Source organism: Leguminivora glycinivorella, chromosome 14 (assembly GCF_023078275.1).
Source record: "Leguminivora glycinivorella isolate SPB_JAAS2020 chromosome 14, LegGlyc_1.1, whole genome shotgun sequence".
Lineage (NCBI taxonomy): Eukaryota > Metazoa > Arthropoda > Insecta > Lepidoptera > Tortricidae > Leguminivora > Leguminivora glycinivorella.
In genome coordinates, this window is record NC_062984.1 from 22,332,988 (window position 1) to 22,349,846 (window position 16,859).

The 16,859-nt window shown below is 37.1% G+C and overlaps 2 protein-coding genes across 3 annotated transcripts; one reads left to right on the forward strand and one right to left on the reverse strand.

Moving 5' to 3' along the window:
• Positions 1–1,221: 1,221 nt before the first annotated feature.
• On the reverse strand, positions 1,222–6,189 carry LOC125233602. Of its 2 annotated transcripts, none has more exons than XR_007177868.1 (2): positions 5,837–6,189; positions 1,222–1,485 (listed from the first exon to the last, which is right to left on the reverse strand). XR_007177868.1 is itself a non-coding variant. In XM_048139663.1 (2 exons), exons 1-2 carry the CDS (start codon positions 3,628–3,630, stop codon positions 1,286–1,288), a joined length of 264 nt encoding a protein of 87 aa, XP_047995620.1. In that variant the 5' UTR covers positions 3,631–4,162; the 3' UTR covers positions 1,223–1,285. The 2 variants fall into 2 exon arrangements, 1 of the variants encoding a protein (XP_047995620.1); XM_048139663.1 differs by lacking the exon at positions 5,837–6,189 and adding an exon at positions 3,567–4,162 and having other exon boundaries at positions 1,223–1,485.
• Positions 6,190–6,517: 328 nt separating this feature from the next.
• LOC125233401 (hepatocyte growth factor-regulated tyrosine kinase substrate-like) lies at positions 6,518–16,853 on the forward strand (the record flags this gene model as incomplete). Its single annotated transcript, XM_048139411.1, has 5 exons — positions 6,518–6,644; positions 6,915–6,999; positions 7,079–7,182; positions 9,220–9,380; positions 16,765–16,853. Coding segments are annotated over exons 1-5 (473 nt in total), but the record flags the coding sequence as incomplete, so codon positions are not given.
• Positions 16,854–16,859: the final 6 nt, after the last annotated feature.

Consider the following 16,859-nt stretch of genomic DNA (forward strand, 5'->3'; position numbering starts at 1 on the left):
TTTAGACGTTATGTTTCTTAGAGATATTTACTGCTTAAGACCTACACAAACGATATCTCAATAGAAATAGTGTAAGTTTATTTTTTCAAAACAACCGGGTTCGATTCCCCAGCTGGGTACACTTTTTTTTTAATTGTATGAATGCAGTTTTTCTTTTATCAAAATCGGTGACATGGTTCCTAAGAACAAATCTTCGTATGTCTTACAGTTTCAGACTTTCCCATACTGACCGATTTGAATGGGCCACCCTGTATACATATACAATTACATAATAATGCCCGAACCCGGTAATGCTGTGCCCTAACAGGGTTCATGTGTGAACCTACCTTATTGTAACACCTGTTTTGTACCACATGACATGCAATAAATTATGAATTATTATTAAAGATCGTTATCAAGGTGCACTTTTCGTGGCAAGTGGTACGGTTGGCAAAAAAAAACAAATACATTTAAATATTCACTTTGTTCTTAACTACAAAATAAATACTTACCTACCTTCTTAGGACTACACCTCTAAGGTACAAAGCTTTTTCCGACCAACTGGGTATATATTTTTAAAATAATATACGTCAAATCAAATGACATTAATTATGTCACAAAAATACATTACGCGAAGATACGACTAATTGTTATTCAAGTAGTTCAAGTCAAAAGTAGTGCACGAAGTAAGACTAGCAGGGAGGAGTGTAATAAAGTGCACGAATAATCCCAGTATCTCCATTCACAGTATGGATGGATTTGACAAAATACCCAGATTTTATTACAATGGACGGAGGCATGCAATGTACTATTTGCAATGTCAATACTAAAAGAAAAAAATACAATATGAATAATCATTTAGTTATTTAAAACGGATTTTTTCTAATCGACGTGAACGACTGACAGCCAAATCCATTTGTAATTTAGATAAATATAAATATATATATATTTCATAATTTGTTAAACTAGTATATAATGTTTTAAATACTTGTGTATTTGTTTTTTTGCCAACCATACTCTGCCACCAATACAGCACGCTGATAACGATCTTTAATTATTATAATAATATCGTCCTTGCTAGAATGCACGATTTCGCCGTTCGGAAAGCTGTGGAAAACGATGAAAAGCTATTTTTGAATAAGACGGCTATCGATTTTAAATCTAGTGGTAATGATCACTCGTTTTCGATTTTGTTAGTAGTAAAAAAAATTCGTTTAACTAACGAAATTGAATAGACCTAAAAATTTATGTATTTATGAGTGACAGTTAATCAAATAACTCGGTTTTATATTTTGGACTAACTTATTTATTCGTTTGAATTTGGAGGGCAATCCTGAGGAGCCACACAGCTTGAAGTTTGGTCGTTATAGTAGAAGCCGGGTTTGCATTGGCACGTTGTAGGGCAGTAGATCCTCGGACAGTATACTTTGACTTTAACGTCTGCGCATTTTCGGCCGCAGTTCCAGCCACAGCCGGGTTCCGCGTTGGGGTCGCCACCGCAAGAGTCTGAAATCATAAGGACTGTTTTTAAGAGAGATTCCCAAAAAATATTGAAAGGAGCGAAAGCTTTTCTAAGTTGTCTGACCGTACGTGCCAATATTAAAATATTAAATATTATAGGACATTCTTACACAGATTGACTGAGTCCCACGGTAAGCTCAAGAAGGCTTGTGTTGCAGGTACTCAGACAACGATATATATAATATATAAATACTTATATACATAGAAAACATCCATGACTCAGGAACAAATATCTGTGCTCATCACACAAATAAATGCCCTTACCGGGATTCGAACCCGGGACCGCGGCTATTGATATCCGAGCATGTGAAAGATTTCAATATTGACGGTGGTGCAAGGGTTTCAAGGCAAGGAAGTAAATTTGAGACCACCGGCGTTATGCTTCCAATTTTATCACTTATCCACGTGGATAAGACATCTGTCACTCTCACACTGACTTATTTGCCAAAGCGTGACTAGATACTTTATCCTCATAATATATAACAAGTGATTAGGTAACATTGGAAGCATAATACGCGCAGATTCTATGAAATGAAATATGAAATATCTTTATTTACTTGAATATGGTAACAAGGTAAGTAGGTCTTATGGCTAAGTTTTCCATGCATATTCAACCTGCATGCAGGCGTGCAAATTTTTAACATTTTAATATTAAATAATGTATCTCATCCACATTGAATAAACAAATTACAAATTAATTAGGTGTCCTGCAAGTTCTAAATTTCTAAATAAACTAAAATGATTTTAAATGTCAAAGGTTTACAATAAATAATAAATTAAAAGTAGTAAATCGGAATTATTAACAATTATAATTAAGCTTCACGAGTCAAATATTCCTTAACGCTATAAAAACAATTGTCCAGTAACCATTTCGATAATCTAGTTTTGAATAAATTATTATCTTCTAATTTTAAGTGATCGGGCAGGCTGTTATAAATGACTATACACATGTTGTAGCAGTTTTTTTTGTAAATGCCTGTTTGGCAGGAAGGTTGATGTATAAAGGTTTTGGTATTGTGCCCTTGTATGTCTTGTGCTAAAATCGCTACGATTAACAAAATGGCTGGGGTTATTCCTAACGTGGAGACATGCGTCTCTGATATAGTGGCACGGCAGTGGAAGAATATTGAATTTCTTAAATAAAGGTCTACAACTTTCTAAAAACCACGCGTTATCTAATGCCCTAATACATCGCTTCTGAATAATGAATGCTCGTTCAGATTCCACAGAATTCCCCCATAACAATAATCCGTAGTTTAAAACTGAGGAGACGTAACCATGATATGCTATCAGGGCCGCATCGGTGGACACCGTTTGCCTAAGTTTTTTGACCGCGAAGATAAATCTGTCTAGCTTTTTGCAAATCTGATTTACATGGGCTTTCCAATTTAAATGAGTGTCGATATTAAAATCCAGAAACTTAACCAACAACCATCTCAATTATTAAATTATCATATTTGATTTGTAAAGGTGATGGGTTTGAGTTGTAGGAACAGAAATTCATAGCTTGGGTTTTTGTTATATTGATTTTTAGATTATTTATTTCAAACCATTGAATCGCGTCTTTTATGTATTATTGGCTATTGACTCAAGACTTGTGTAATTTCCGCTGTCGCTTTTTATAATAAGAGTAGTGTCGTCAGCGAAAATTATGCATTCTTGTTTTATGGCCTTTGGAAAATCATTAATTGCAATTAAGAATAGCAGTGGTCCGAGAATGCTTCCCTGAGGTACACCAGTTTTGTTAGTCTTTACATCGGACTTGAATTTTTCCTTTATGAGTGTATTTGTATTCTTCCGAACCATTTTTTCAGTTACCGTGTATTGCGTTCTTCCCCTTAAATAACTTTCTATCCATTCAAGTGCTTTGCCTCTTATTCCGTACGTTTCTATATAGTTTTTTTGCGAGTATTGAATGGTCGACAAAGTCAAAGGCTTTGCTGAGATCCAGAAAGATAGCCATAATTGGGTGTTTGCTATTTAGACACTGTGTAATAGTTTTTACCAAGTTAATGCCGGCCTAAGAATATTACGAAAATCCTAGTTTAATAAGTGCAATTTCTTACCTTGCGAGTATTGCGACATCGCCGCAGAGAGAACTAGAGAAATTACAAAGACTAACTTCCACATGATAACTGGTAACTCTTACTATTGACTTATCCCCCTTTGGGTCTTTTATATCGGCGGTTTCAGTTGTACAATCAATGGAAATTAAACAAGTTTCAAGTAAATAGATATCGCCAAATTCACGTGTTTGTTCGATCAAATACAGTGTTATAAAGGTTCTTTATTGGATAGTAGTACTGAATAAACATATATAAACTGTATAAACAAAGTTTTTGTTTAGAAAAATAACATCATATTCCTAAAAATTCTCGCATTATCTGTTAAGTATGTGATATAATGTGTAATTTATGCTCTTTGTTCTTAGATACCTACCCACCTATAGACAATGCCAAGCCGCGTAAGGTAATTTTACATACTCTACTATCATATTTTATATACAAATACTACTGTTAAAAAAATTACTTTAGAACTAAAAAGGCGGCAAATTTGAAAAATGTAGGGCTCTCCGGCCAATTGTCTTCATAAAGTGCGTGCCTTTTAATCCAGCCATTGGGTGCAAAATAGGGGCTTTGGCGTACAAAAGGTGGGGCATAAGATTTTTCAATTTGTATTGCTTAAGTATAGGCACCTTTTGCACCGTAAAAATACCTACTGACTGGATTATTTCTAAACCTTGACGTCGGCGGAATCATTGACGAGCCATAACACTTAAAAACGTTTGAATTTCGCGCCATTTTTAGTGCTTAATTAAGAGGTGTTTTTGATTTACTCTTAATTTTCACCCCATAATAATTTTTGAAAAAATCTTAGCAGCAATGTACTGTAAACGTGGTTGCGATGACAATCAATGACAACTGTCAACGAGCGTTTAACGAGAGTGTGTTTGCATTACCTTGCGGGCCGAATTCATTTGTATGGATAAAAAAATATTTCAATTTTAAGTAAAAGTTATATAATTACATTTTATACGTCCTATACTCACCACCGTTAAGAGGTTCGCCCGTATTAGGTTTACACCCTGTAGAAATCCTTTAGGTTTCCTTATATTATAAGTATTATAACATACATACATACATACAATCACGCCTGTGTCCCATGAAGGGGTAGGCAGAGCACATGAAACAACTCAGGTTTCAATGCCTTATATTATAACTGCTTAGTAAACTTCTTTATTTCTTCGACGGACGGCGTAGTACCAGTCACGCCATACAGTACCAACACCTTCCCTCAGGCTATCGAAATAAATTCTAAAGTGGCCATAAATAAATAAATAATAGGTTATTACGTTGTCACTATTTATGATTGCAATAAGTAAATGTGAATCCCATATACATACATAGGACTGCATATTGTTAGCATAGCATATTCCTACGTTTATACTACGTCGGTGACACAAAAGCGTACGGCCGGCCTGGTGGTAATCAATTACCGTCACCTATGGACGCCTGTAACTCCAGAGAGGTAACATTCCGCACAGCTTCGTTTATCTCCTTTCTCATCGGAAGTAATATCGGGTCTAGTATTAATTATTTGGCTACTGTGATATAAAACAAAGGCTATATACTATAATTAGCTGCGTAAGGCAGAATAGAATTCAGAAGTTACCGGATATCACTACATGCTAATACTAGTAGCGACATCTCTGGTTGAGTAGACAAAACATAGCATATAAGTAAGTACCATAGAAAAATATGGAAGCATATTGTGACAACTCCACGCATCACTATTGTAAGGAATTTGGTTTTATGTGGGTTATATTACCAAAACATGGATAGCTTTTAAGGCTTTATAAGAACGTAAGGCTACTTGACAATAGATGTCGCGACGAACGAACAGTCTATAATTTTCAGTTATTGCCGGCCAAACGAGGTTTTCACTAGAAAAATCCGCAAAATCCAAAATGATCAATGATGCCTACAATAAGCCTAATTAACCTGGTCGTTGCAGGTGAATTCCAAGAGACATTGCTATTAAATTTACATAGGAATTCCACAATTAATTGTATATTTATTTCCACAAGTACCTAAAAGATTAATTGCTAACTTTTACGAAATGCTGTAAACTTTCAAATTCTTAAGTACGATTGACCCCGCTTAAGTAGCGCCATCTATAACAGTAATCTACAGTAATGCAGTGATTTTGCACAAAAAATATAGGTATACCTCAAGTTCTTATTTATTTGAGTACACAATAAGCAGCGAGTAGCACAGTATTGAGTTTTAAAAAAGAGTAGTAGAGTTGGTCATAATAATGGGTAATGTTTAGGTACCTTTTCTGTTTACTCCTCGCGGCTCGCAGGATTTCAACAACTGTGACTTTTTTCTTTTAGCACTCTCCTTAAATCCAGTAACCGGTGGAAAGTAGTCTGCATCACTTTATTCTGAAGCTGGAGTATTGACACTTGTACCTTAACTGCAGTTAACTGCTTTCTGCACTGTTCCAATTCCGAATCAAATTTTACTAAGAGTTTTCTATTTACATCAAGCTCTTTTTGGAAATAAGATGTAGCAGTAAGAATTGTTTGATCACTCATTGTACCTTATAATTTTGAATTTTCTTTTCAAAAGAAAAACATATGAAAACTGCTAAGAAAGCTAAAATATAAGATACGATACTGTTGACATTTTTTTAAATAAGTATGCAAGTATGAGTAATTTCTTGAGGTGTGATGATAACAATTGTAAATAATGATAAAGATACTCGACCTATATCAATATCTTTTATGTATTGTCAAGTATTATTATACCTATAATCCGATTAAGGAACGTTTGTATTGTTATTAAAAACAAACTATTCCTGTATTTTATAACGTAACCTACATTGTCCTACTTTTAAATCGATATTATAGTTCGATTATTTTGAAATAATAAAATAGAAACATACTAGAAAAATACACCTCTCTCATCGTTGTTTAACATGGCAACACTGTAAATGCCAACATTAGAGAAAAATAAAATTGACAAAAGTGTGCTGTCATTTTTCTGTCCCAAATCAATCACTGTTGATTTTCTAAAACAAAAGCTATTTAACAATATTAGTAATTATGTTTCGAGCAAATAATTTTGATAAATTGCTCGGTAAGTATCTAAGGTTTATATCATACATAGAACACTATACAGTGACTATTAATAACTCCAGTATTTAAGTTGACAATAGCAATATCTCCCGATATCTAGTATCTAGTAGAATTTTCTCTGATTCACTTTCTTTTGCTACGTATAAAAAGTTTCTAACACGAATTACCTACTTATCTTGGCCGCTGTAACGTAAGTAATGCAGCAGAACTTGACTGTTTTTGTGAAATTCGTGCAAACATGATCGAAATGTTATGATATTTTTAATTTCAGATAAAGCCACAAGCAATCTACGTTTGGATCCAGACTGGCCGACTATTTTACAAATCTGTGATTTGATTCGGCAAAATGATTGCACGTATGTATGATTTACTAAGAAGTTTAAGTTTACTTAACAATTGTTGATGGTTTATCACTTATAATGATAATATTTGTAGGCCAAAATACGCAGTTGCCGCCATCAAGAAGAAGTTGTACTCTCAGAACCCGCATCAGGCCATGTTTGCGCTGCTTACCCTTGAGAGTGTTGTTAAAAACTGTGGTAAGGATAAACTCATTTACTTCATAATGATATGACTCAGTGACCAATTACTACGGTTAGTCACACCAACCACCAATCAGCACCATTGAACTACTAATATAATCAAATTTATCTTACATTCGATGTACCGGCACCACACAATAAAACCACTGCAACAATCATCTGCTAAGATGTCATGGCCAATGAAACTTACATTCATAACACTGCCAAACATTCTATAATATCTTTCAGAACATCGCACAGTTCTGAATAAACTTCACCATACCATTAAATGAATAATCAAGACTTGTTATGGCAACTAATTTACTTCTTTGCATTACTATACTCTGGCTGAGTTAAATAGATGAATGTTGTGCAACTGATAAAGTTACAGTAATAACATATTAACCTCTTGTATGCCGAGATTCCCGGTAAGGGCATTTATTTGTGTGATGAGCACAGATATTTGTTCCTGAGTCATGGATGTTTATATGTATAAGTATTTATCTATTTAAATAAATAAATAATAATAATAATAATTTTTTTTTATATGGTTTCCTTGTATGCGGATCTGAGTTCCGGCATACGAGAAGTTAACACATCCACTACCAGACGAAAAGTGACACACTATGTCAGAAACCGGACATTATCTATATCTATAACTGGCTGCTTGTATCGGCATCTAAGAAAATTTCATAAGCCTACCTGGCGGGTTCTTGGTTGTGACAGTGTTAATATTTTGTGCTTGGTGATTACAATAGCCATTACTTACATTAACTTTTCTTCTCATATTGGGCATTTTCAGAATTTAGGTCCCCCCAATTAGCGTAGATGTAGTGTAGGGACGCCCGGCCGGAAGCAGGCGGGCTGTCGATCACTTGTTGTGTTCATTCAGCCCAATTCCCTGGAGTTGGAAATTAGCGTAAGTCGTTAACAATATCTCTGCTGTCAATTTTGTGACGATAAATTAAGCATGAAAAGGTGAGCGTCAGGACCCCAGGACCACTACAGATATTTGATGTTTAGTACATACTAAAATTTAGTACCTATTTGATACTATTTGGTACCTGAGTACATATATTTGGTACCTCCACTGATATCGAAAAATCGAGCAAATAAAGTGGCCAGACATTCTGACGTCAGGATGTCTGGACCATTTTTGGTTTACATAGTTCTAGACAACACTACTAATTGATATCTTAGTCAATATTTACTACCTATTTGGTACCTGTCAAATTCCTTCAAATTTGCAAATTTGCAATAATTTCCTGTTTCAAATTTTTTTGGCGTACCAGAAAAAGTTATGACGGAATTTAAAGTTGTGAGCCCGGCCGTGCCGTTGAAGTATGTAGCGCCAGTCAAAAGAATAGAGGCGAATCCGCCGCGCGTCAACTTAAAAAGGAATTTATTTTTAGGCACTCGCACATCATCTCTACTGACTAGTGGCATTAATATAGTCGAAATATAAAAGTAATTAGTGTAATTACACTAGTTTTCAACTTTAAATTCCATCATAACTTTTTTTCTGGTACGCCAAAAAATTTGAAAAAAATATATTGACAGGTACCAAATAGGTAGTAAATATTGACTAAGATATCAATTAGTAGTGTTGTCTAGAACTATGTAAACCAAAAAATGGTCCAGACATCCTGACGTCAGAATGTCTGGCCACTTTATTCGCTCGATTTTTCGATATCAGTGGAGGTACCAAATATATGTACTCAGGTACCAAATAGTATCAAATAGGTACTAAATTTTAGTATGTACTAAACATCAAATATCTGTAGTGGTCCAGGGGTCCTGACGCTCACGAAATTACAATAAAGATATTGTTTTTCTGTTAATTGCATAAACTTTAAGTGATAATCTACATTCAGAATGTGAAAAAAGTAAATTTTTTGACAGATTTTATGCTTAATTTGTCATTACAAAACTAACAGCGAATTAATTTTTGTTAACAACTTACGCTAATTGGGGGCCCCAAATTCCAAAAGCCCCTATTACATGATATTGGTATAATATGTATTTTAATTAACATTTTTATTACCATTACCACAGGCTCGGGCATCCATGATGAAGTGGCTTCAAAGGCATTCTGTGAAATGCTGCGAGACCTAGTAAAGACTACTCAACATGAGAACCTCCGTACCAAAATTTTGGAACTGATACAAGCGTGGGGATTTGCTTTCCGGAACAATCCAAAATATAGAGCAGTACAGGTACGTATGTTACTCATTATTTCACCACATTTTTTAATAATAATAATCATCTTACTCATTTTTTAACCCCTGATGCAAAAACGACAGGGTGTTATAAGCTTGACGTGTCTGTCTGTCTGTGGCATTGTAGCTCCCAAACGGATGAACCGATTTAGATTTAGTTTTTTTTTTTGTTTGAAAGCTAAATTAGTCGGAAGTGTTCTTAGCCATGTTTCACGAAAATCAGTCCACTATATCAGAGTTTTCAAAATTTTAATTTTGAGGTTAGGTTATTCAGTCTAATTGTTATAATTTGGTGTCAAAAATACATTTTGGACCAATGTTGACCAAGTTCCAAACAGGTTGAGTCCTTGATAGTAGATTATTTTTACAATATTACAGGGCTAATTATAATTTGATAGATGATAAAATTGATGTGTCATACATGCTTTAGTAACTACTTCACTGTAGTCACACTAATTGCCTATCGTTATTTACATATTTACACTTTTATCTTCTTATTTTATCTTAATTAGAGTCACTTGAATGTACAAGTATTTTTATCAACAGCAAACTTGCAACAAGAAATTCCTTTTATTTTAAAACTAGCTTTTGCCCGCGGCTCGCTTCGTTAGAAAGAGACAAAAAGTAGCCTATATCACTCTCCATCCCTTCAACTATCTCCACCTAAAAAATCACGTCGATTCGTCGCTCCGTTTTGCCGTGAAAGACGGACAAACAAACAGACACACACACACACACACTTTCCCATTTATAATATTAGTACAGTAATTTCACCACCCCCTTTCTTCCCGTGGGTGTCGTAGAAATCGACTAGGATATGGATTAAATCATGGCGTAGGTAAGAAGCTGGCAACGTGTCACTGCAATGTCACAATTTTTGTTCTTGGTCTACAGCTTAGCAAAAAAGAGTAGGTATGATAGAAATGGAACTATTTAACTATTTTTAGGGTTCCGTACCTCAAAAAGGAAAAAACGGAACCCTTATAGGATCACTCGTGTGTCTGTCTGTCCGTTGTCACAACCAATTTTCTCCGAAACTATCGAACCGATTAACTTGAAATTTGGCACACATATGTAAACCTGTGACCCAAAGTCAGACATGTAATTTAAATCAAGAAAATTCAATTATGGGGGCCACTTTTGGGGGGTAAAAGTGAAAATTAAAAAATCAAAGTTTCTAGAACTATATTGTGTTACATATCAAATGAAAGAGCTTTTTATAAGTATTTCAAAAATTATTAGTAAAGTAATTTTCAAGTATTTTAAGAAAATAGGCAACAAATTACCACCCCCCTCCCCCTTATCTCCGAAACTACTAAGCGTAAAATTTTAAAAAATACACGAGATAGTTTTCAATCTATAGATTACAGGAAAACATATTAGAAATCTACAGTAAATCGTAAGTCGGACTTAAAAGAAAAAAAAACTCAAATTACGAATTTCACTCACTGCCGCTGCAAGGAGTTACCAAATCTCTTGAAATTGTGTGAGCGCGTTTGAATATTACATATAAACTCATTTCTGTTTCGTTTTGTTCAAAATATCGATTATTCGGTTTGAGGAATCCCAGTGGTTGCAGGCTACTCTTCCCATTCGGCATGGCGGGTTGGGGTGCGTCGCATGCAGGATGTGGGACTTGTAGCTTTTCTTGCATCTTCACACGCGTCTCAGGGTCTGGTTGCGCGTATTTTGTCAGTTCGTGAGATCGATATGCACATGCCTTTTGTGGGTAGCGCATTGGATGAGTGGGCTGTTCGCTATTCCAGCGGGGCCAGACCGGACAACCTCGGAGCTCAGAGATCGTGGATGACCTTTGTGCCATCAGGCATACGAACAGTTGCTGGAGAGCGCATCGGGGGTTGAGTTGGCTCGGTTAAAGGCGGCAGTAGCGCCCGAGTCGGGGGCCTGGCTACACGCCTTGCCATCATCGCACTTGGGTACGTTGTTGGATAACGACTCCTTGAGGATTGGTGCTGCGTTAAGGCTCGGGTGTACTGTGTGTGAGCCTCATCCATGTGTCTGTGGTGTAACGGTGGAGGCAAATGGGCACCATGGGCTGAGTTGTGCGCGGTGTGCTGGTAGGTTTCCTCGACATCATGCGATTAATGATATCGTTCGCAGGGCGATGGTGTCGGCGAACCTGCCGTGCGTGTTGGAGCCCCAGGGCCTTAGTCGTACGGATGGAAAGAGGCCTGACGGTCTCACTCTCGTTCCGTGGGCTAAAGGTCGTAGTCTGTTGTGGGATGCTACGTGTGTGAGCACGTTTGCTCCATCACATCTGGCACAGACTACGCGTGCGGCGGGCGGGGCGGCGGAGTACGCGGCAAGGCAAAAGCATACCAAGTACTCGAACTTGAAGCCGGTGTACGATTTTGTCCCTGTTGCGGTTGAGTCGGCTGGTCCCTGGTGCGCCGAAGCCAAGGATTTTGTGAAGGCCCTGGGTAGACGCTTGCGGGATAGGGGTTGCGATCCTAGATCGGGTTCGTACCTGGTACAACGTATATCGTTGGCTATACAGCGCGGCAACGCGGCTGGTATTTTGGGGACGTTTGTTCCGGGTACTGACCGGGTTGGGATATAAGGTTTTTATTAAGGGTATTGTGTTTGCCTTTTTTTTTTTTTTTTGTGTGCTTGAGTTTTGACGATGCGTGTTGCGGATAATGTATGTTATGGTAATGTTTTATTTTGACGAAACCTTAGGTGGATGGACACTCTGTTATATGACGAAGCCTGCGCTGTGGATCTAAACGTATGTATTTTTTAATGATTTCTTTTGTTCAATCAATAATATATTATTCATAAATAAAATTTATCAATACTTTGCTTGATCCAATCGCAGAAAGTTTTCTTAGATATTTGAAACAAATATTACCCTGCATTTTACGCTGGACAACGAATGAACGAATACGAGACTCTTGTAACATTTTCAAGAATAAACAGAAATCAAAATCTAAAACCATATTCATAGATTTCGATTAATAAGGTTTGTCATGTTGGAACTTAAACAAAAATATTTAAATACTGTATATACAAATATATATACCTTCAAATTAAGTACCCAAGACTTGAATATATTCGCAAAAATGTCTTAAGTTCCTACTAAAAAGGAGGCGCTTAAGCCCTTCTTGTAGTGTACGACACCTTGCAACGCGAGTATAACTCGCACTTGGCCGGTTTTTTTTTTATAGCATCACTTATTTTTCTCGTACAAAAATGACTCAATAGTTGCCACATGTAAAACGGTTAACTTAGGACGGTTTTCTACTCTTTTTTGCTAGGTTGTATGTTTTTTTTATGACTTTATTGACTATTACTGCTTATGTAATGTATAAAATTTATTTGAAAAGTTGTGTGAGTCATCCTATCAAATTTTCTCGCTATTTTTACTATCGCACATAAAATTGTTTTTTGGCACGGCCTCGGTACTAGTCTATTGATTTACAAATTCCAGACAAGGTCATGTTCTAACATAGACAAAGTAAGGGTCATAAGTACATCAGTCTATCTATATCCTTTAAACCATCTTCGGACATAGGCCTCTTCATTCCTCCACGCCTATCGATCCATTGCCATCTGCATCTAGTTCTCGCCAGCCTGTTGAAATGTTTTCTCGCACAGACACAGAATATATAATAGTACCTACGAGTAGTGGCACAGAGCACAACATATAAAAATACTATTTTCCATGTTGTATATTGTCTTCAGTTTTCGCGACTCATTGAAATATATAGACTAAACGGATTCAATCGCGTATACTGAATTTATTGTACATCCCGACGTTTCGACGCAGCACGCTGTTAAGGGTTGAATCGAGATGTATTCTAAATTCATTCATCATTCTCCTCCTTGCGTTAAGCTAGAAACATACTACGCGGACGTCCGTCGTCGCGCGACCGCAGACGCGGATCTGGACAATGAATATACACTTAACCGTGCAAACTATCGGTCGTGGACTTGGCCTTGAGCGCACGGGCGTCCGATCGAAAATCTGGCTCGCTGGATGTTTTGGTCAGCCGAAGCCACGTTCCGAAGACCGTGCACACTGATCGGTCGCGGTCGCGGTCACTCGACCGCGGACGTCTGCGTGGTATGTTATGTTCTTTAGCTTTAACCCGGCATTCGCCACGACTCATGGGAGCCGGGGGTCCGCTTTGATAAATTCTAAATTCATTCTCACGCAATATAATTCGTTTCCATACTTTTTATTTCACTTTTTCCATTCTGCATTCTTAAACTTACAGGTTATTCCAGCTACATTATATTGATTTCCAACCTAATCTAATTATACCTCTATTACTACTTCACACATTATTTTGCCTTAGTGACACTCGTACGTTTGCAAGTGATAAAATGACAGCGCCATTTATAGAGTAAGTTAATGTAATATAAGTAATCAGAATCACAGTAGTTATTTAACATTATACTCATTATTAAGGGTTCCGTAGTCAACTAGGAACCCTTATAGTTTCGCCATGTCTGTCTGTCCGTCCGTCCGTCCGTCCGTCCGCGGATAATCTCAGTAACCGTAAGCACTAGAAAGCTGAAATTTGGTACCAATATGTATATCAATCACGCCAACAAAGTGCAAAAATAAAAAATGGAAAAAAATGTTTTATTAGGGTACCCCCCTACATGTAAAGTGGGGGCTGATATTTTTTTCATTCCAACCCCAACGTGTGATATATTGTTGGATAGGTATTTAAAAATGAATAAGGGTTTACTAAGATCGTTTTTTGATAATATTAATATTTTCGGAAATAATCGCTCCTAAAGGAAAAAAAAAGTGCGTCCCCCCCCCCTCTAACTTTTTGAACCATATGTTTAAAAAATATGAAAAAAATCACAAAGTAGAACTTTATAAAGACTTTCTAGGAAAATTGTTTTGAACTTGATAGGTTCAGTAGTTTTTGAGAAAAATACGGAAAACTACGGAACCCTACACTGAAGCGTGGCCCGACACGCTCTTGGCCAGTTTTTTACGGGCAACACAATTGACAGCAATTCACATTGCCGCTTTTGCTCCCATAGTTAGTTGGAAAGCGTATTGAACAAATGCGGCAATGGTGTGGATTGTTGGCAATTGCGTTGCCCGCAATAAGGTAACTGCAAGTAAATAGTAATAAATTCTAGTAATAGGCCCTTGTGCAAATCTGTCTGCAATGCAACTGACTATACTAAGGTCTAAGCTATTGTGAGGCGATGAGGTCACGACCCGTTTGCGTTGTTCATTGATATCCGTGTAAATTGAAAATACTCGAATTTATTGATTGACGATATTTGATACGCTTATAGACGGTTGGTTGACCGTCTTGGCACCAAAAGTGGCGCGAAATTCATATTTTCTATGGGAATTTAAAACTTCGCCCCTACATTTTGAATTAATTTAAATCAATTTTTAAGTGTTATGGCTCGTCAATGATTCCGTCAACGTCAAGGTTTAAGAAGGCATCGGGCAGTTTTAGGCCTATTTAGACGGTGTACGAGAACTCGCATACGAGTTTTGTTACATTGCGGTATTTGATGGCTGTGCAAGTTTGTATGTAACCATCAACAGCCTGCAATGTAACTAAAATCGCATGCGAGTTCGCCACGCCGTCTAAATCAGGCCTAATGAAGACAATTGGCCGGTAAGCCCTACATTTTTCAAATTTGCCGCCTTTTTTAACCCCGACGCACAAACGAGGGGGTGTTATAAGTTTGACCTGTTCGTCTGATTGTGTGTGTCTGTCTGTGGCATCGTAGCTCCCAAACGGATGAACCTATTTAGATTTAGTTTTTTTAAAGTTGAGTTCGTCGGGGAGTGTTCTTAGCCATGTTTCATGAAAATAGGTCCACAATGTCGGGGTTTTTTTTTTCAAAATTTTAATTTTGTGGTTAAATTAGTTTATGTTTACTAAACAACAGCATTGGATATCTCCAGCCACTTATTTCAATTTTCAACGTCATTACTCAGATTGCGTTATCAAACCTGCTGACTGTGACTCATACCTAAACAAAGCGAAGCGTCATGAAAACTGTCTATTCGATACAATGTCCTTAAACTGTGCAGTGACTCGTTAAAAACAGTTTTTATCCTGTCGGTGTCTTTAGTTTAGTGAATATTTTAAGTTAGTGAAGAGGATAATATCTTCAAATGGTATGTTATCATTCTAATTCTATTTATTATTACGTCGAAGCCTTCCTTTACTTATTGTATATGAATTGCAACTGTGTAACGTAACCTATTTAGTTACGTACCTTATAACGGTATAATAAGTAGAATGTTATGCAACTAGGGAACAAATTAAATCAGATATAATATACACTAGAGAAATTTCGTCAGGTACCACGGCGGGTGGGTGGTCTAGTGGTAAGGACGTTAGCTGCGTAAGCCGAAGAATTCGGGTTCGATTCCTGGTTCGGCCACTAGTGGGCCTTGTGTTTTTTTCTTTCGTGTATGATAATATCTATTTTAGTTTATAAGTAGAATTCTATTAGAATGTTTGTTGGAACTTCAGATAATATCGTACGTTCTTACCTATGTTACAAAGGACCCTTCAGTATAGAAAGCCACGTTTCTGCTTCGCGCTGGTTTTAGGAACACTGATATAATAGTACCAATACAGAAGGCCTACTGCTTTGATGTTCACAAAATGCCGCCTTTCATAATAAAATTCTTACCTATATTAACAAACTGACCGCACGTGAGCAGCCGACATTGGAGTTGTATTGCGCCGCGCGATGGTCGTCACTATTCTACCGGCCGCGAACGCGCGGCCGCCGGCATGTACTTGTAGCTCGGCGAAAGAATCGCGGAGTGAGCCGCCCTTAAATCTATTTTGGACTTCTCTTTTATGTTACTAAAGGTTCTAAATTCAAAAACAATGAGGATGCACACTCAAAGTTTATGACAGATGGCGCTACCTTATTAGTCCATTGCACAGATAAATAATTTCATATATGAATGACAGTGACATGCCTAGGCACTTGCACAGGCGTGCCACCTGGCGGGATAAAAATGTCAGTGTGCCTCCTCATTGCTCCTATTAGCCCATGTTAGTTAGAACCAAAGACATATTTTATATAACTCCGTATAGACAGATAAAGTCAGAAAAAAACTTACCTCAGTACCATACAGAAAAAGGTACGGTGGCCCATATGGCATTACACCTTTGGGGTACGCCTAGCTAGATGGCGCTAATATTAATATTTGACATTTTAACACATATCAAGCTAAGAACATGGGCCAAATTGTCAAAACTGAGGTTCAAAAGTTTTAAGCCTGTGTCAAGAGATGGGTAGTCTATGCACCTTCCTGTGATTACATTTTTACTTCGACAGTAACTCTCTATAATACCTCGATCCTCTTAAGTTAGAACTAATAAAGGATGTTTGTCAACAGGACACGGTGAATATTCTCAAAGCCGAAGGATACAAGTTTCCACCGCTGAAAGAGTCTGACGCCATGTTCTCCACGGACACAGCCCCGGAGTGGGC

Excerpts from the sequence above, each read along its gene's own strand:
- LOC125233602 (XM_048139663.1), bottom strand. The coding sequence starts at position 3,630 with ATGTGGAAGTTAGTCTTTGTAATTTCTCTAGTTCTCTCTGCGGCGATG. Across the intron at positions 1,486-3,566 it reads GATGTCGCAATACTCGCAAG|ACTCTTGCGGTGGCGACCCC; the intron begins GTAAGAAATTGC and ends TTATGATTTCAG.